General features: G+C 40.9%; 1 protein-coding gene across 3 annotated transcripts; it reads left to right on the top strand.

The window, feature by feature from the left end:
* Positions 1-1,708: 1,708 nt before the first annotated feature.
* On the top strand, positions 1,709-20,582 carry LOC137331527 (UDP-GalNAc:beta-1,3-N-acetylgalactosaminyltransferase 1-like). Of its 3 annotated transcripts, XR_010965517.1 has the most exons (4): positions 1,709-1,808; positions 15,893-15,924; positions 16,247-17,962; positions 18,345-20,582. XR_010965517.1 is itself a non-coding variant. In XM_067995366.1 (3 exons), the coding sequence occupies exon 3, from the start codon at positions 16,325-16,327 to the stop codon at positions 17,306-17,308; it is 984 nt and encodes a 327-aa protein (XP_067851467.1). In that variant the 5' UTR covers positions 1,709-1,808; positions 15,893-15,924; positions 16,247-16,324; the 3' UTR covers positions 17,309-20,582. The 3 variants fall into 3 exon arrangements, 2 of the variants coding, with proteins under 2 accessions (XP_067851467.1, XP_067851468.1); XM_067995366.1 differs by having other exon boundaries at positions 16,247-20,582; XM_067995367.1 differs by lacking the exon at positions 15,893-15,924 and having other exon boundaries at positions 16,247-20,582.
* The last annotated feature ends 874 nt before the right edge of the window (positions 20,583-21,456 follow it).

Genomic DNA, 21,456 nt, shown 5'->3' with positions numbered 1-21,456 from the left:
CTATCAAACAGGGAGCTGGTGCTTGGCTGCTCCATCACTTGCCTCCAGATTCCTGCCTGCACTTTGCATCTCCATTCCCTTCATTTTTGCCTTTTTATTAGTCTTCTGCCACTTTAGCCCTGGGTTGAGAAGAAATTTACATTTTTTGTATGGTAACATTTTCCTTTAATTGTCTCCATCCCTTTAAGCTTCATTTATTCCCAATTTTTCACTCCCACTACTAGGATCCGCTCTTTAGATCATTTCAAATCAATACCCAAAGTTATGCTAATCAGCTGACCTAAGTAAATGAGTTCACTTCTATGCAACTCTGTCTAAAACCAGCCAATAGCCATTCTGGCAATAATAAGGGTTTATGAGAAAAATCCATGCGCTTGACTACAGATTTACACTGCAAGAAATTGCTTGGGGCTAACACTGAATGTGTAGTCTCAGCGCACCCTCAGAAACTCAGGAATAAGGGTTAGCATTTCTGCTTCTATGCTCATCAACCCCCATTCTTTTAATAGACAGAAAGTTAAGTGCTGGCAGCTCTGCTGAAGAATAGAAAAACAGAATATTTTTTAAATGATGAGAAACTATTAAATGTTGGTGTTCAGAGAGATTTGGGTGTCCTCGTACAAGAAACACACAAAGTTAGCATGCAGGTACAGCAAGCAATTAAGAAGGCAAATGGCACGTTGGCCTTTATTGCAAGGGGGTTGGAGTACAAGAGTAAGGAAGTCTTACTACAATTGTACAGGGCTTTGGTGAGACCTCACCTAGATTAATGTGTACAGTTTTGGTCTCCTTATCTAAAGAAGGATAGACTTGTCTTAGAGGCGGTGCAACGAAGGTTCACTAGATTAATTCCTGGGATGAGAGGGTTGTCCTATGAGGCGAGATTGAGTAGAATGGGCCTATACTCTGGAGTTTAGAAGAATGAGAGATGATCTCATTGAAACATATAAGATTCTGAGGGGGCTTGACAGGGTAGATGATGAGAGGTTGTTTCCCCTGGCTGGAGAGTCTAGAACTAGAGGGCATAGTCTCAGGATAAGGGGTCGGCCATTTAAGACTAAGATGAGGAGGAATTTCTTCACTCAGAGGGTTGTGAATCTTTGGAATTGTCTACCGCAGAGGGCTGCGGATGCTGAGTTGTTGAGTATATTCAAGGCCGAGATAGATTTTTGGACTCTAGGGGAATCAAGGGATATGGGGATCAGGCTGGAAAGTGGAGTTGAGGTTGAAGATCAGCCATGATCTTATTGAATGGCGGAGCAGGCTCGAGGGGCCGTATGGCCTACTCCTGCTCCTATTTCTTATGTTCTGAAAACGTGGGCCAAGGTGTCATAAATGAGTTACTATCCCCCTCACCATATTCCATTTATCCATTGTTATCAATACTATTTTAGTGTTGGGCTAAGAAAAATGTGATAAAGAATGCGGGAATATTTGCTCTTGCACTAGAATGTAGTGAAATTGTAAACGCACTCACTATCCTCAATGCACAAAGGGTAAACTGCTCGTTGCAAAGTGCAAATATAAATAAAAATGAACAGATGATTTTTTTTTAAAAAAGCTGAATGACACATTCCAGTAGGTAGTGTTGTTTAATAGCTTATTCGGGCTATTTTTGCACAACTGTTCTATAGTTAGTTTGTGTATTAATATTTTTATGTTTTCACCTCTTTGCCACTCCTCCTCCCGCTGCGGCGGCGCATGCTCATCTGAATGGAAGTTGATTTGAAGCGCATCTGGGAATGATGGTCATCCCGAGTCCGGTCAAGTGCGCAGGAACAGCCCGAGGAAGCAAAACTGACGACGAGGTATGTGTTTTATTCGTGGCTGTTTCCCGTCAGATGGTTTGCAGATGCAAAAAAATAAAAGGGGTTGAAACTGGCACAAGCAGAGTGTGTAGTCTGGCCTCTGGATCCAACCACTCGATTTGGCTCCGACGACATTTCTCTTTGGCCAGAGGAAAGTTGTGGAAAAAAAAATACATCAGCGGCGCAGCGAGGGAAAGGCGAGTACCGCAGTTTGTAGTGGTGTTCAAATGTCGGGTACTGTAGTGATGCGAGAAAGTAAATGCTTAAAGTGTGGTAAGTGATCATGATGAATCATCGAAAGATGACAGCGGGGAAGGTCGACATTCGGTCCATCGAGTCTGCGCCGGCTCTATGCATGCGCAATCCAGCTGGACCCACTCCCCTGCCCTATCTCTGTAGCCCAGCAATTTCCTCCCTTTCAAGTACTTATCCAGTTCCCTTTTGAAGGCCTTGATTGAATCTGCCTCCACCACCCCATCTGGCAGTGCATTCCAGATCCTAGCCACTTGCCATGTAAAAAAGGTTTTCCTCATGTCACCTTTGGTTCTTTTGGTAATCCCCATAAATCTATGTCCTCTGGTTTTTGACCCTTCTGCCAATGGGAACAGTTTCTCTCTATTTATTCTGCCTAGACCCTTCATGATTTTAAATACCTCTATCAAATCCCCTCGCAACCTTCTCTGTTCTAAGGAGAACAACCCTAGCTTCTCCAGTCTATCCACATAACTAAAGTCCTACATCCCTGGAATCATTCTCATAAATCCTTTCTGCACCCTCTCTAAGGCCTTCGCATCTTTCCTAAAGTGCGGTGCCCAGAACTGGACATAATCCTCCAGTTGTGGTCGAACCAGTGTTTTATAAAGGTTCATCATGTCTTCCTTGCTTTTGTACTCAGTGCCTCTATTTATAAAGCCCAATATCCCGTATGCTTTTTTAACTGCTTTCTCAACCTGCCCTGCCACTTTCAACGATTTGTGCACATATACCCTCAGATCTCTCTGTTCCTGTATCCCTTTTAGAATTGTGCCCTCTAGTTCATATTGCCTCTCCTTGTTCTTCATACCGAAATGTATCACTTTGCATTTTTCTGCATTAGATTTCATCTGCCACGTGTCTGCCCATTCCATCAGCCTGTCTATACCTCTTCAAGTCGATCACTATCCTCCTCACCGGTCACTACACTTCCAAGTTTTGTGTCATCTGCAGATTTGGAAATTGTGCCCTGTACACCCAAGTCCAAGTCATTAAAAATATCAATAAAAGCAGTGTGATCAGCTTCTTCTGTTCTACCATTCCTACCCTTAAGAGTTCAAACTAAAACTCTCGGAGCAGTTCTTAAAAAAAAATGTAACCCTTAAGTAGTTTGAGCAAAATGTATTAGTTTTGCCGAATTAACTGCCTGAATTGCAGACTTGTAAGAGCTAAATCGTTGCGCAAATAATGGGATGCGCAATCCCATTTACCACTCAACCTTGGAGCTTATCCATCTACTTAATAAATAGAAATGATTTAAAATAGTGCTTTTTAAAACCAATCTCTGCTGATAGCTTTCTGGATTGTTTGGGGGAGGGGAGGGGAGGAACAGACTAATTTCCTCTTGAAACATGATTTCTGCCACAATCCCGGTAAAGTTACACTGGATTGGGAGTACCTCCGAGGAAATTTCTGGCCAATTGTTTTCTTACCAAAAAATCAGGTCCAGAAATGCACATGCATTGCATCTGTGACATTAATATGCATGCTGTACATGCCATGCCAATGTGACATGCACACGTTCCTGGATCCAATTTTTGGCAGGAAAATAAATGATGTCTGTGCAATTTGCATTTTTAAAGAGACCCTTAAATAATTATTTATTAAATAATTATTTATTAAATGCTATTGCACAACTATTACCCTGTGCATAATCTCCAACAATTTAATTTATTTTACCATCATTGTACCAGGTAAGTGGCTGGAGTCCAACTACTAACATAGGTTCTTCAATTTCACTTTTAATTAAAACAAAACTATCTAGGGGTTAAGTGAGAGACTGTTGTTGAGATCCCTAACATCATCTCCACAAATGATATCAATAATTATGGGTTGTCATTTAGCTTGACTGTAGTTTTTTTTTAATGTTGGTTGTTTTCTTGAGTTATGGCCACGTTCAAAAGAAAAACTTTTTTTTTAAACTGACTTTCTTCAAATTTTTGAGTCTAATTTTTCTGCACAAGTTTTCTCCCATTTTTATTGTAAAAATAAAACACCCATGGGAAACTCCTCCAAGCTACTCTCCAGCAGGAGCAGTTCCAATGAATTTCTTGCCCCATGTGTTAAATTTGGCAATATAAAATGACTTTAATGATCATTATGAATGAAGGAGAAGGAATTTGATTAAAATAAAAGGGAATTACTGAAAATACTGTAAATCTGAGATAAAAACAGTAAATGCTGGAAATACACAGCGAGTCAGGGAATGGGTAGGCTAACTGGTTCTAAAAATGATAAACTTCAACAGATTTACTGGTCCAAAGAATGGTGATGTTCAACAAATGAATTATGTTCTTGCAGTGTAAAACGGCAGCTCATCAGCATCTCAGGAGTGGCCCTCACTAATACTAGCCTCACGAATACTCTCACTAATAGTAATACTAGGATCTGAAGGCAAAGTGAGAATTTTTAAAAAGATGAAATGATTTTAAGCTCTATTTTTAAGCTATGAAGATACAGAAAGTCACCCTTTTTGGTGGTACTTATGTTCCTGAACTCTTTCACAGTCAATGTTTCATAAACCTTGGCTCTCTTAGTTCTCTGAGATAAATATCACCTACCTTGGAATTTATTTATTTTAAGTTCTGTTAGCCAGAAATGGCGTTTGCCTTGTGGTGGCCCCATGTAAAGGTTTAGTTTGAGGCCCTTACATTTTACTAGACAATGATACTAAACACTACCTACTTAATCTATCATAGTCATAGTATCAGTATGATACAACACAGAAGGAGGCCATTCGGCCCATTGTGCCTGTGCCAGCTCTTTGAAAGAGCAATCCGATTAGTCCCACTCCCAAGCTCTTTCCCCATAGCCCTGTAAATTTTTTCATTTCAAGTATTTATACAATTCCCTTTTGAAAGTTACTATTGAATCTGTTTCCACCGTCCTTTCAGGCACTGCATTCCAGATCATAACAACTCGCTGTGTAAAGAAATATTTCCTCATGTCGCCTCTGGTTTTTTTTGCCAATCACCTTAAATCTGTGTCCCCTGGTTACCATTCCATCTGCCATTGGAAACAGTTTTTCCTTATTTATTCTATCAAAACCATTGATGATTTTGAACACCTCTATCAAATCTCCTCTTAACCAGTCTTCAGCCAATTCGTTTCACTCCACATGACATCAAGAAACGGCTCAGTGCACTGGATACAACAAAGGCTATGGGCTCTGACAACATCCTGGCTGTAGTGCTGAAGACTTGTGCTCCAGAACTAGCCGTGCCTCTAGCCAAACTGTTCCAGTACAGCTACAACACTGGCATCTACCTGACAATGTGGAAAATTGCCCAGGTATGTCCTGTCCACAAAAAGCAGGACAAATCCAATCCAGCCAATTACCGCCCCATCAGTCCACTCTCAATCATCAGCAAAGTGATGGAAAGTGTCGTCGACATTGCTATCAAGCGGCACTTACTCACCAATAACCTGCTCACCGATGCTCAGTTTGGGTTCTGCCAGGCTCCAGACCTCATTACAGCCTTGGTCCAAACATGGACAAAAGAGCTCAATTCCAGAGGTGAGGTGAGAGTGACTGCCCTTGACATCAAGGCAGCTTTTGACCAAGTGTGGCACCAAGGAACCCTAGTAAAATTGAAGTCAATGGGAATCGGGGGAAAGCTCTCCAGTGGCTGGAGTCATAACTAGCACAAAGGAAGATGGTAGTGATTGTTGGAGGTCAATCATCTCAGCCTCAGGACATTGCTGCAGGAGTTCCTCAGGGCAATGTCCTAGGCCCAACCATCTTCAGCTGCTTCATCAATGACCTTCCCTCCATCATAGGGTCATAAATGGGGATGTTCGCTGATTACACAGTGTTAAGTTCCATTTGCAACCCCTCAGATAATGAAGCAGCCCGTGCCCGCATGCAGCAAGACCTGGACAACATCCAGGCTTGGACTGATAAGTGGCAAGTAACATTCACGCCAGACAAGTGCCAGGCAATGACCATCTCCAACAACATAAGAACATAAGAAATAGGAGCAGGAGTAGGCCAATCGGCCCCTCGAGCCTGCTCCGCCATTCAATAAGATCATGGCTGATCTGATCCTAACCTCAAATCTAAATTCATGTCCAATTTCCTGCCCGCTCCCCGTAACCCCTAATTCCCTTTACTTCTAGGAAACTGTCTATTTCTGTTTTAAATTTATTTAATGATGTAGCTTCCACAGCTTCCTGGGGCAGCAAATTCCACAGACCTACTACCCTCTGAGTGAAGAGGTTTCTCCTCATCTCAGTTTTGAAAGAGCAGCCCCTTATTCTAAGATTATGCCCCCTAGTTCTAGTTTCACCCATCCTTGGGAACATCCTTACCGCATCCACCCGATCAAGCCCCTTCACAATCTTATATGTTTCAATAAGATCGCCTCTCATTCTTCTGAACTCCAATGAGTAGAGTCCCAATCTACTCAACCTCTCCTCATATGTCTGCCCCCTCATTCCCGGGATTAACCGAGTGAACCTTCTTTGTACTGCCTCGAGAGCAAGTATGTCTTTTCTTAAGTATGGACACCAAAACTGTATGCAGTATTCCAGGTGCGGTCTCACCAATACCTTATATAACTGCAGCAATACCTCCCTGTTTTTATATTCTATCCCCCTAGCAATAAACGCCAACATTCCGTTGGCATTCTTGATCACCTGCTGCACCTGCATACTAACTTTTTGATTTTCTTGCACTAGGACCCCAGATCCCTTTGTACTGCAGTACTTTCCAGTTTCTTGCCATTAAGATAATAACTTGCTCTCTGATTTTTCCTGCCAAAGTGCATAACCTCACATTTTCCAATATTGTATTGCATCTGCCAAATCTCCACCCACTCACCCAGCCTGTCTATATCCCCTTGTAGGTTTTTTATGTCCTCCTCACTCTCTACTTTTCCTCCCATCTTTGTATCATCTGCAAACTTTGATATGTTACACTCGGTCCCCTCTTCCAAATCGTTAATATAGATTGTAAAGAGTTGGGGACCCAGCACCGACCCCTGCGGAACACCACTGGCTACTGGTTGCCAGTCCAACAATGAACCATTTATCCCAACTCTGCTTCCTGTTAGATAACCAGTCCTCCACCTATGCCAGAATAATACCCCCAATCCAGTGATTCTTTATCTTGAGCAATAATCTTTTATGTGGCACCTTGTCGAATGCCTTCTGGAAGACTAAATACACTACGTCCACTGGTTCCCCTTTATCCACCCTAACCTGGAACTCCCTTCCTAACAGCACTGTGGGAGAACCTTCACCACACGGACTGCAGCGGTTCAAGAAGTCGGCTCACCACCACCTTCTCAAGGGCAATTCGGAATGGGAAATAAATGCTGGCCTTGCCAGCGATGCCCACATCCTATGAATGAATTTTTTAAAAAAACCTTCTCTGCTCTAAGGAGAACAACCCCAGCTTGTCCAGTCTCTCCACATAACTGAAGTTCCTCATCCCTGGTACCATTCTAATAAATCTTTTCTGCACCCTCTCTGAAGCCTTGACATCCTTTTAAAGTGTGATGCCCAGAATTGAACACAATACTCCAGCTGAGTCCTAATCAGTGTTTTATAAAGGTTTATCATAACTTCTTTGCTTTTGTGCTCTATGCCTCTATTAATAAAGCCAAGATTCCCATACATTTATCAACAGCCTTCTCAACTTGTCCTGCCACCTTTAAAGATTTGTGGAAATACATCCCTGGGTCTCTCTGTTCCTGCACTCCCTTTAAAATTGTACCATTTAGTTTGTATTGCCTCTCCTCGTTTTTCCTACCAAAAAGCAACACTTGACAATTCTCTGTGTTAAATTTCATCTGGCATGTGTCTGCTCATTTCACTAGTCTGTCTATGTCTTCCTGAAGTCTGTTATTATCCTCTGTATTGTTTACTACATTTCCGAGTTTCGTGTCATCTGAAGACTTTGAAATTATACGCTCTTATACCCAATTCCAGGTCATTAATATATATCAAAAAGAGCAGTGGTCTTAATACCGACCCCTGGGGAACACCACTATATACTCCCCCCCCCCCCCCCCCCCCCCCCCCCCTCCCCCCCACCAAAATCTGAAAAACAACCGCTCACCACTACTTTATGCCTTCTGTCCTAAAGCCTATTTTGTATCCACACTGCCACTGCCTCTTTAATCTCATGGGCTTTAATTTTGCCAACAAGTCTATTATGTGGTATTTTATCAAATGCCTTTTGAAAGTCCACATACACATCAACCGCAATACCCTCTTCAGCCCTCTCCGTTTCTTCATCAAAGAACTCAATCAAATTAGTCAAATACGATTTTCCTTTGACTTTCATTTATTAGTCCATACTTTTCCAAGTGCCAATTAATTTTGTTCCAGATTATTGTGTCTCAAGGTTTCCCTACCACTGACGTTAGGCTGACTGGCCTGTAATTGTTGGTTTATCCCTTCCCCCTTTTTTGAATAGGGGTGTAAAATTTACAATCTTCCAGTCCTCAGACACCACTCCTATATCTAAGGAGGATTGGAAGATTGTGGCCAGAGCCTCTGCAATTTCCACCCTTACTTCCCTCAGTAGCCTAGGATGCATTCCATTTAGACTGGGTGACTTTTCTACTTTGAGTACTGCCAACCTTTTAAGTGCCTCCTCTTTATCTATTTTTATCCTATCCAATATCGCTACTACCTCCTCCTTTACTTCTACATTGGCAGCATCCTCTTCTCTAGTGAAGACCAATGCGAACTATTCATTTGTTACCTCAGCCATACCCTCTGAAGAAGATCATTTTGTCCCTAATCGGCCCCATCCTTCTTTTGACTACTCTTTTACTATTTATATGTTTATAAAAGTCTTTTGGGTTCCTTTTTATGTTAGCTGCTAATCTATTCTCATACTTTCTCCTTGCCCCTCTTATTTCCTTTTTACATCTCCTCTGTACTTTCTGTATTCAGCTTGGTTCTCTACTATATTATGAATCTTACATTTATCATAAGCCTCCTTTTCTGTTTCATTTCGATCTCTATATCTTTAGTCATCCAAGGAGTGCTCTAGCTTTGGATGCCCTTCCTTTCATTCTCGTGGGAATGTGTCTACTCTGTACCCGAACCAGCTCCTCCTGAAAGCTTCCCATTGTTCAATTACTGTTTTGCCTAACAATGTCTGATTTAAATCCACCTGGACAAGATCCCTTTTTAATTCACTGAAATTAGCCCTCCTCCAGTTAAGTATTTTTACACTTGATTGTTTCTTGTCTTTTTCCATAACTATTCTAAACCTGATCACTGTTCCCCAAATGCTCTCCCATTGAAACATGCTCCGCTTGCCTCACTTCTTTCCCCAGAACTAGATCCAGCACTGCTTCCTTCCTCATTGGTCTGGAAAACACTGATCAAGAAAGTTCTCTTGTACTCATTTCAGGAATTCCTCCCCCTCTTTGCCCTTTACACTGTTATTATCCCATTCTATAATGGGATAATTGAAGTCCCCCATTATCACTACTCTACAGTTCTTGCATCTTTCTGTAATTTGCTTGAAAATTTGCTCCCCTATCTCCTTCCCACTATTTGGTGGCCTATAATATACACCCAGAAGCGAAATAGCACTTCTAGCATTCCTTAATTCTAACTAAATAGATTCTGTTTTTGACCCCTCATCTATATTATCCCTTTCTAATGCCATAATAGTTTCTTTGATCAATACTGCCACCCCCCCTTTCATTCCCTATCTTTCCTGAATACCTTGTAGCCACAAATATTAAGTTCACAATCCTCCCTTTCTTTGAGCCAGGTCTCTGTTATTGCCAATATATCAAAGTCCCATGTGGCTTCTTGAGCCTGCAGCTAACCAACCTTATTTAGCACACTACGTGCATTTACTCACATGCACTCCAAACTCATCTTAGACTGCTTCACATTTGCCCCCTGTCTGATTCATCCTATTTCTGAACTAATCTTTACTCCAGTGCTATTTGCCTCTCCCAGTCACCTGTGCATCTTTTTCTCCTCTGTAATGTTTTATCCTGGTGCCCATCTCCCTACCACATTAGTTTAAACCCTCCCCTACAGCACTAGTTAACCTCCCTGTGAGGACATTGGTCTCAGCTCTGTTGAGGTGCAACCCATCCATCTTGAACAGATCTCTTCTGCTCCAGAACTGGTCCTAACGCCCCAGGAATCTGAAGCCCTCGCTCCTGCTCCATTTCTCCAGCCACCCATTAATCTGTCTTATCCTACTATTCTTGCACTCACTCGCATGTGGCACTGGGAGTAATCCAGAGATTACTACCTTTGAGGTCCTGCTTTTTAACTTCCTCCCTAGCTCCTGAAACTCTGACTGCAGGCCCTCAACCCTTTTCTCTAGTGTCATATCTGCACACATAGACATGTTTGCAATAGATAATATAAAAATAGTTGACAAAATGGTCAGGGATCAGCTATTACCATTGTGTAGATGTCCTTTCACTGAAACCGCTTGGGGCCCTGTGAAATTACACAGATTGCATGGTCTTAACACTGCCTCAGCTTTTAGCCAATCTAGGACTTGCATCTCATTTATATTCAAGTCATTAACTGTACTTAGGTTATCGCCCTTTACGGGTTCTTGTTGCTCATAAACACTCTTGTGAATATTTGGAGGATGTAATTATTAAGAATACTAGCTACCTCATGATCATCCTCTGTTTCAGCTTTATTTGCATCTTCTTTGTTTTCATTTCTTTTCTGACAGTCCTCTTACTGTTAAAGTACAAAACAAATTTCTTACGGTTATGCTTTGCATTGTAGCTATGCTACTCTGACCATCCTTTTACCTTTTTCTGCAAGTTCCTATATTTGTCCAATATACATTTTGTCTAGTTTTAGTTAGTGACTGTACCATTAAATCCAGTTACTATGCATAAGCAGTTTAAAAAAAACAACTGCAGTTCAGATACTTGCATTGAGCTTATTTTGATACGCTTCCTGATTCCCTGTGGCATTGCTCACGATGAGTCAGAGGGTACATTATATTGTAACAATAGGGGTATTTACGCTATGTAGGGATGTAATATATTGGATTTTTAAAAACATATTAAAAGTCAAATTTCATTTTTATTAAATGCTATTCTTGGATTTTACTGATGCTTTAGGGATTGAATTCAATGACTGCCTATAATTCTGTGATATCTGTAAATGAGTGGCCTTTTTTTGTAATGATATGGGCTGAAATTCCATAGCCCTTCTGTTGCATACCCACTACAACTCTGTGGCGGAAGGGCTGGAAGGGTCGCAAACTATGCTGGAACGTGGATTGGCTGAGTCTCAACCTTCACGCTAACCATCCAAATAGTCTTGTTTAAAGTGAAGTGTCCACCCGCCCCTTGAAAGACATAGGGCTAAGGTCAGGGACTTCCTATATTGGGAGTTCCTGGCCTCTTAAAGACCTGGTGGAACAGTGATGGTCAGTGCAACTAGTGAGAAGAGACATACCAGCCATTATCCTGGCAGAAGTGGGGCCCACTGTCGGGATCCAGGCCTGGACTCCGAAGATAGGTTCACCACAGTTTTTTTCTTAACTGTGTTTGTGTGTGCGTTCATGTATGCGTGTGTATGTGACTTTCTTTTTCCTTCTTTGTTTCTGCCTCTGTCACTTTCTCTCTCACTGTCAATCTGTCTCAAAGATGTCAGTGATTAGAATGTTTACTTTTCCGCCAACAAAACGCAGGCGCTAATCAGGTGATAAATTGAAGGCTTTTTGTTTGCTTTCAAATTCAACTCAATTTAGGAGGAGGAAAGGCACTGTGGTTGTGGGTCTGTATCTCGTCTCTCTCACCTACTCTCTCTCTCTGTCAATCTGTCTTACAGGTGCTAATAAGTAGAATACATACAGAATCACACTGCAAATTTTTTCATAGCAAGTTTCCATTATAAATATCGAGATTGAAAATTTTAAAGGAAGTAATATTTGTGCACCATATGCAAAGATTTTAATAATACTGTGTCCGGGATAGTTTTCTGTAGCTGTATGTCCTAGAGGCAACAAGGGGGCAAGCCATACTAGATTTAGTAATGAGTAATGAACCAGATTTAGTTAACGGCTTAACTGTGTGTGAACATCTATCCAATAGTGATCATAACATGATCGAGTTCAATGTAGTGTTTGAAAGGGGGAAAAAGTGAATCAGCTGCTAAGATTCTAGACTTGGGCAAGGCCGACTTCAATGGGATGAGACAGAGACTGTCCACAGTAAACTGGGCAAATCTGTTAATGGGTAAAACGACTGATGATCAGTGGGAAATGTTTAAAGAAACATTTAACGTGATATAGAACCGGTTTATACCCCTGAGGGACAAGAACTCTACTTGCCAAAAAAAACAGCCATGGACAACGAAAGAGGTAAGGGACAGTATAAGACATAAGGAAAGGGCATACAAAAAGGCAAAAAATGGCACAGATCCTAGCGAATGGGAAAGATACAAAGATCAACAAAGGGTCACAAAATAGATAGTAAGGGCTACAAAAAGAGAGTATGAAAAGAAACTTGCAAGGGATGTCAAAACCAATACGAAGAACTTTTATAGTTATATTAGGAAAAAGAGGGTGGTCAGGAGCAGTGTTGGCCGCTTAAAAACTGAAAGTGGGGATATTGTCATTGACAATGGGGAAATGGCGAACATGTTGAACAATTACTTTGCGTCTGTATTTACAGTTGAAAAAGAGGATAGCATGCCGGAAATCCCAAGAAAACTAATATTGAATCGGGGACAAGGACTCGATAAAATTAACATAGGTAAAGCAACAGTAATGAAGAAAATAATAGCACTAAGGAGTGACAAATTCCCAGGACCAGATGGTTTCCATCCCAGGGTTTTAAAGGAAGTCGGTGAGCACATTGCAGATGCCCTAACTATAAACTTTCAAAGTTCTCTAGATTCAGGAACTGTCCCTCTAGATTGGAAAATTGCACACATCACTCCGCTTTTTAAGAAAGGAGAGAGAGGGAAACCGGGGAATTATAGAGCAGTTAGCCTAACATCTGTTGTGGGGAAAATGCTGGAGTCTATAATTAAGGATAGGGTGACTGAACACCTCGGGAATTTTCAGTTAATCAGAGAGAGCCAGCATGGATTTGTGAAAGGTAGATCGTGCCTGACAAACCTGATTGAATTTTTTGAAGAGGTGACTAAAGTAGTGGCCAGGGGCATGTCAATGGATGTTATTTATATGGACTTCCAGAAGGCATTTGATAAGGTCCCACATAAGAGACTGTTAGCTAAGAAAGAAGCCCATGGAATCGAGGGAAAAGTACGGACTTGGTTAGGAAGTTGGCTGAGCAAAAGGCGACCGAGAGTAGGGATAATGGGAAGGTACTCACATTGGCAGGATGTGACTAGTGGAGTCCCGCAGGGATCTGTCTTGGGGCCTCAATTATTCACAATATTTATTAACAACTTAGATGAAGGCATAGAAAATCTCATATCTAAGTTTGCCGATGACACAAAGATTGGTGGCATTGTATGCAGTGTAGATGAAAACATAAAATTACAAAGTGATAATGATAGATTAGGTGAATGGGCAAAACTGTGGCAAATGGAATTCAATGTAGACAAATGTGAGGTCATCCACTTTGGATCAAAAAAGGACAGAACAGGGTACTTTCTAAATGGTAAAAAGTTAAAAACAGTGGATGTCTAAAGGGACTTAGGGGTTCAGGTACATAGATCATTGAAGTGTCATGAACAGGTGGAGAAAATAATCAAGAAGGCGAATGGAATGCTGGCCTTTATATCTAGAGGACTAGAGTACAAGGGGACAGAAGTTATGCTGCAGCTATACAAAACCCTGGTTAGACCACACCTGGAGTACTGTGAGCAGTTCTGGGCACCGCACCTTCGGAAGGACATATTGGCCTTAGAGGGAGTGCAGCGTAGGTTTATTAGAATGATACCCGGACTTCAAGGTTTAAGTTACGAGGCGAGATTACACAAATTGGGGTTGTATTCTCTAGAGTTTCGAAGGTTAAGGGGTGATCTGATCGAAGTTTATAAGATATTAAGGGGAACAGATAGGGTGGATAGAGAGAAACTATTTCCGCTGGTTGGGGATTTTAGGAGTAGGGGGCACAGTCTAAAAATTAGAGCCAGACCTTTCAGGAGCGAGATGAGAAAACATTTCTACACACAAAGGGTGTAGAAGTTTGGAACTCTCTTCCGCAAACGGCAATTAATACTAGCTCAATTGCTAAATTTAAATCTGAGATAGATAACTTTTTGTCAACCAAAGGTATTAAGGGATATGGGCCAAAGGCAGGTATATGGAGTTAGATCACAGATCAGCCATGATCTTATCAAATGGCGGAGCAGGCACGAGGGGCTGAATGGCCTACTCCTGTTCCTATGTTCCTAATTATATTGCGAGGTTGTTTCAAATTAGGTTTTGGACTGTAGGGTTGAGGGAGGAAGTCTGGACAATCACCAATGGTGTGAATCATTCAGTTAAATCCATGACAGCAAATCTGACTGTATGTTATGAAAAATCCCCAAAAAGCTACAGCAACTGGTGAAAGGGTATTTAAATGTCTGGATTTGTTCATTGAGTTGAGTTATCAGAAGGTAGATGAATTGTTTAGAAATTTCAGAGGAAAAGATAAGATAGACTAGCTAACTCTTGTAGTCACAAAAATTGTAAAAAAAAGGAAAAGGTTTATGTTTGTAAAAGTTACCTATATTAAAAAAAACTTAATATTAGATTGTAATTCTTTTACTTTTTTTTAGGTACATGGCTTTTTACATAGTGTATATGTGTGTGTGTGTATGTATGTGTGTATATATATATATATATATATATATATATAAAATTATACGTTCACTTTGTAAAAAAACAGATAAGTTATTCACTTAAATAAAAGCAGAAAACACTGGAAGCGCTCAGCAGGTCAGGCAGCATCTGTGGAGAGATAAAAAGGTCAACGTTTCAGGTCGATGACCTTTCATCAGAACAACAATTCAGATGTGCTGAATGTTACCAGCATTTTCTGTTTTTATTTCAGATTTCCAGCATCTGCAGTATTTTGCTTTTGTTTAAGATATTCACGTATTCATTATTTGTTTAATAAATGTGTGCGATATCTTAATCTTAAAAATGAAGTCTTTTGCTTTCAAAGACTGAACCAAGGTCTTACAGAGACATAAAACAATTCAGTATCTAAAAGCAATTACCAAAGAGAGTTTGGTGTTCATTTTCTTAGGTGCATTACCAAAAATGTACTTATATCTCAAGGCAAGGATAGATCCTTTTTTGTTTGTCCCTGGGATGTGGGCAACACTGACAAGGCAATATTTATTGTCCCCCCTCTAGTTGCCCCGAGGGCATTAAGAGTCAAGCACAAAGTTGATGGAATCACATGTCGGCCAGACCAGGTAGCGGCAACATATCCCTTTGCTGAGTTTTTACCCCAATCCAGCAACTTTCCTGATCATTTTCCCTGCCATTAGTCCACAAATTACCACACTTATTGAATTCAGTTTCATAAATTGCCAGCTAGGATTTGAACTCCTAACCTCCAGGGTTACTAGTCTAGTACCATAACCATAAGGCTACTATAACTACGGTAAAGATATGGGGAATTGTGACTCGCCCATAACAATGATCTACAATATGAGAGGTGAAATAATCTAGGATAAGAAGATTTAAAAAGTCTCAAAAATATATCAGCTCTTCTATCTCCTTTTGCTTCTGATTCTATTTAGCATCACATTTGTTTAGTCTATGCTTACCTGTTTTGTAGTGATTGTTTTAACACAGGGGCTTGCTATGCCCCTACAGAGGGCATTAAGAGTCAACCACTGGTCTGGCTGTAATGAATAAGTGATCAGCTCTGATTTTTTTTTCATGGCAGTACCTGGTGTGAAGAAACAAGTATCAAATCAGGTAGGTGGTATGAGTGAGATTAACATTAACCTTATTTAACTTCTTTACACAGTTAATTCTCTACCTTGCAAAGGGTAAAATATAGTAAAAGAATCATAAGTATAAACTGAAGGAACTAAATTATTGTGACACTACAGTATTGTTTGGAGCATTACACACATTTATTCTGCTGAGTGGTTCAATAAGCTATTTCCCAGAAGAACACTGTCCAACAGCAGATTTTAGTAGAATAAATTACAAATGTGTATTGTTAATCATATGAACCTGAAAAATGAAGGTTCAGGAGTGATACAGATATTTGATTTTATCTTTATTGTTGCAGATTGTGAGGAAAACAAGAATGAAGCTGAGAAGTTAATTGAAATGTGTTGCAAGCACTACGATTCCATTCATTCGTTCAATGGCAGTGAATAATATGAATCTGTTTTCCCAGAGGAAGTGTTTTTTTGGGCTCGGCCTTTTCCTTATAGCTTGTTATTTGATAATTTGTTTGAACAGTTCAAAGGAAAAGGTCCACTGGATGTTCTTTCACCACCAGAAACCAATCTATAAAAAAAACTTTAATTTTACCATGAGTCAACATTTAAAGTGTGAACATGAAGATCCCTTTCTAGTCATACTAGTTGCCACAAGGCCGAAAGAAACAGATGCACGGCAGGCAATCAGATTAACATGGGGACAGATTCAGATATGGTTGGGGAAGAAAGTCATTACTCTGTTCTTGCTTGGAAAAGATGTGGAAAATCACAGTCACATGAGACAGTCAATAGAGGAAGAAAATATCCTGTTTGGAGATATAATCAGTCAAAATTTTATGGACTCTTATGATAACCTGACCTTAAAGACAATAATGGCATTTCAGTGGATTTCAGAGTTTTGCCCCAAGGCTGAATATGTGATGAAAGCAGATGCCGATATATTTATAAATGTAAAGTATTTAGTTAATTTTCTGCTGAAAATTAACAAAAATATTTCCAGTGACTTTTTCACAGGCTACCCCTTTATCAACACTAAACCACACAGAGGTTTTGTTTCAAAGGCATACATTCCATATAGTGACTATCCTTTCAGTATATACCCTCCATATTGTAGTGGCCTTGGATATGTTTTCTCTGGGAAGTTAGGTTTAAAGATTTATAAAATGATGAGCCACGTTAAACCAATTAGATTTGAAGATGCATATGTTGGAATTTGTTTAAAGATATTAGGTGTGAGTTTATATATTCCAGAAAAAAGGAAGTTGTTCTTTTTACAAAAACTGAAGTTTGACAGTTGCCTTTTTAGTAGGTTGATTGCAGTACATGATGTCACTCCACTTCAGTTGATAAGTTACTGGAAACAGCTCAAAGAATTGGAGAGAACCAAGTGTTTGAATGAGATATAGAAAATATATAGGCCCAGAAATTGCTTAAAAAAGAACGGTGAGCTCAACAGCGCTCATTGTTAGTGTCGAAATGGAGGAGCAAGTTCTGGCATTCACACCTGTGCAGTGAAACGCGGAAATCCGGAACTTGCTCCTACTGGTTCACCAACTTCACATTAAAGGGAAATTGTCGGCTGGAATCAGTGGAAACAAGGGACCTGTGCCAAATTGCTTGTCTGCCCAGCTGGAAAATAACTAATACTACCACAAAACAGGTATCCTTAAAAATACCAGGTCTAAACTATGTTTTAATAGCACGGTAAGTCTTAATGACTGCCAAACAACAAAAAATTAACTTTTAAAAATGTGGAGTCTCATTACTACTCATTTTAAAAAATTACTTTCTCCTTTCTCTTTTATTTAATTGGATTATTTCTTACCTTTTTTTTGCTGTCTATAATTGTTTTTACAAATGATTTTAGTGTTGTACCTTTCACTTTCTAGATTTTACATTCTAGCTTGCAGAAAATGTTTGCAGCTTGTCAAAAATGCTGCAGTTTGACTGGTCGAGGGGAGAGAGTGATCCTCTTGCTTCTCCCATGTGTTCTAGCTTCGCTGGAGTTAACGCTGAGCTCTCTCCTCCAATTCCTATTAAAGGAATTGCACCCAGTCAAGGTAAATTAGTGGGCTAGCATAAATCTATGGAGTGGTGAGCACTGTTGGTTTGCCGCTCCGAGTAATTTCTGGGCAATAGTGACTAAACTATGCAGATTTTCACAAAATCCAACTCCCAGTTACTAACCCGTTAAATTATGTTTATCCTGTTTCTGACACTAACAAACCACTAACATAGCCCTGTCACACTTGTGATTTTAGTTTATTTCTAATTAATATCATTAGCCCACTAGAAAGAGAAACTAACAAGCAGTAACATGCTTAAACATGGCAGTGGGACAGCCAGAAAATGAGCCATCCTTCAGTTGCTTGGTCAGGGGCGTACTTCAACATTCCCCAGAGAGAGTGGCTAGTATTGTGTTACACAACTTTGCATTGACAGAAGGTCGTTCCAGGAGAGGAGCCGATACAGACTGAAGATACAGTGCTGCGGGATCTGGAGCAGAGGAACGCGGCACCTGCATAGGAGGCAAGTGTCTGACAAGTCACGGCTGTCGGAGCACAGCTTGTGGCACAGACATTCACACAATGAGTCCCTCCCCTTCATTTAACCCCTCCCTCCGGAGGCAGCAAGCAAAAGAAGCCTCGGACACTGATCTGTTCAAATTCAAGAGAGATTTATTAAGAAATTTAAATCTCCAACTGTCAACGATAAATAGAAAACACATAAAAAATTAAACTTCTTTTGCTTTTCTCAAAATATAGCTACGTACAAGTGCAAATATATAATTTAACAATTTGTAAGACCCAACAATGTAAACTGTTTTAAAATTGTGCAAAAACTGTATTAAACTTTAACATTTAAACATGAACAAGAGTTCAAACATTTTGGAAATTCAGAAATTGTAGGAAAACTGTATAAACATTATATAAACTTAAATAAGTGTGCAACAAATATCTTTCAAACTATGTAAACTTTAAAAACATTGTACAAAAACTGTATTAAACTTTAATAAGCCTGGCAGCTTGCCCCCATTGGACGACATGGAGGAGAAAGTGAAAGTGGTAGAGACAGGAATTAAATTCCCCCTACTCCCTCAAGACACCTCACTTGGCTCCGGTGCTGTTCTACCAGTTGGCCCCTGCCTTGCCCTGCCTACCATCCGACATGGATTGTGTGGCTACTTGCAGTGTGGTGGATGGATGATGAGCTGTGGTCATGTGACTCACCGACTCTTACAGCCATGTGCTCCTGGAGCAGGAATGCTGCTGCCTGCAGCCCGGGATTGCGATCCTTAGCTGTCTTGTGTGATATTCAACGGCATTACCATCGCGAATCCCCCACCATCAACATCCTGGGGGTCACCATTGACCAGAAACTTAACTGGACCAGCCATATAAATACTGTGGCTACAAGAACAGGTCAGAGGCTGGGTATTCTGCGGCAAGTGACTCACCTCCTGACTCCCCAAAGCCTTTCCGCCATCTACAAGGCACAAGTCAGGAGTGTGATGGAATACTCTGCACTTGCCTGGATCAGTGCAGCTCAAACAACACTCAAGAAGCTCAACACCATCCAGGACAAAGCAACCGTTTGATTGGAACCCCATCCACCACCCTAAACATTCACTCCCTTCACCACCGGCGCACTGTGGCTGCAGTGTGTACCATCCACAGGATGCACTGCAGCAACTCGCCAAGGCTTCTTCGACAGCACCTCCCAAACCCACGACCTCTACCACCTAGAAGGACAAGAGCAGCAGGTACATGGGAACAACACCACCTGCACGTTCCCCTCCAAGTCACATACCATCCCGACTTGGAAATATATCGCCGTTCCTTCATTGTCGCTGGGTCAAAATCCTGGAACTCCATTCCTAACAGCACAGTGGAAGTACCTTCATCACACGGACTGCAGCGGTTCAAGAAGGCAGCTCACCACCACCTTCTCAAGGGCAATTAGGGATGGGCAATAAATGCTGGTCTCGCCAGCGACGCCCACATCCCATGAACGAATTTAAAAAAAACCTGCCAATGGTGCCTGCTGCTGTAAGGTGGAAACATCAGCCACTCGGACCATACGAGCCGATCCACCGGTGTGGAATTGATCTGCGGCCTCAGCAAACAGATGGGTGGAACGATGGCAGCCTTCAGATCCCATAAGGCCTCATTGAAACACTGAAAACCGCGAGTCGTCATGCTCTCCTCCAGTCTGTCTCCCAAAGTCTGAAGAGCAGAAGCCTGAGCCTGCATTAAGTTGGGGGCCCTAACTTCTACTTCATTGTCCTCTTGCAGGGGATCTGCCAGATATTCCAAAGCAGTAATCAACTGCTCTATGGGCTCCTGGAGCTGTAGCGTCACCTGTGCGATGCTGCTACTGGTCTCTACGGCAGAGTCAGTTTTCTGAGGTATTTAATTAGCTTGGACTGTTCAAATTAGTGAGACTGTCAGTCTAGAATTGCAAAGAAATGATTAAGACCAGACAGCTCCCACAGTTGATAAGAGTTTAAGAAAAAAATTACATATACATAATAGTTAATTATAAAATTATAATTTCACATTGATATTGCAAACTATTTATTATATTTCCTATTCAAGGAGCTAGTATTGTCTAACAGCTATTGTAAATTTACAAATTATATTACTGTTATTCACTTATTTAATGTTCAATAAATTTGTTTGGCACTTAAAGTCTGTTGTAAATGTTACCCTACCAGTTTCAATGACCAGGAGAATCCTATAGTAGGCATAGGATAAACTCTGTAGTTAAGAAAATCTAAAGAAAGTTTTCTGTTCATTGTGCTGGCCTGCTGTCAAAAATTTACCTAGATATCAGAGCTGATTAAGATACTCTTGTGGCTTTCGGAGTAGTATAAAATAAGCTGAAACATTTAGTAATAAAGGCAGCAAAGAACCATAAACATAACAGGGTTGTTCTCCATATCCTTTTCCAGTTGTTACTACTTCTCTAGCTGATCCACCTGCTGCCCCTCGGGTGCCTTCGGAATTCAATTCCTACAAGATGAAGCCTCTTCATAGGCAAAGTTGTGCAGAAGGCAGCACACTGCCATGATCCTCGAGACTACAATGTTGCAGAGCATCTCCACACCAATCCAGGCACCTGAAGCAAGGCTTCAACTCTCCAATAGTGTGCTCTATGATAACTCTGATGGAAGAATGGACATTATAGCAATACTCAATTGATGTGCAGGGTAAGTGCACAGGTGTCATCAGCATGGATGCAGAGGAAATCTTTGATCTCCCAGGATTCATTCATAAACTTGCATTTCTGTTTGAAAGAGTGGTAGCACTGTGGACTGCCTTAAAATAGAGGCATCTGGCAGATGAAAGGAAAATAAGGATTTACTTTCAAGATGTGGCGCTGCTAGTCACAAGCTAGGTGGATATTGTGTTAATAGAATCCTATCTTCTTGCTGTAGGTGATGGGATTGATAAAGGGAGCATACATGGTCACGTGTATAGAAACCGACCACTAGCTCTGCTGAACCTGTACCCAACACTAGTGTCTGCAAAGACCGGGTGCAGATGTCACT

Source organism: Heptranchias perlo, chromosome 13 (assembly GCF_035084215.1).
Source record: "Heptranchias perlo isolate sHepPer1 chromosome 13, sHepPer1.hap1, whole genome shotgun sequence".
Classification (NCBI taxonomy): Eukaryota; Metazoa; Chordata; class Chondrichthyes; order Hexanchiformes; family Hexanchidae; genus Heptranchias; species Heptranchias perlo.
Note: the sequence above shows the minus strand (reverse complement) of the source record. Positions and strands in the feature narration are given on the sequence as shown.

Coding starts and splice junctions, on each gene's coding strand:
- LOC137331527 (XM_067995367.1), top strand. CDS start 16,325: ATGGCAGTGAATAATATGAATCTGTTTTCCCAGAGGAAGTGTTTTTTT.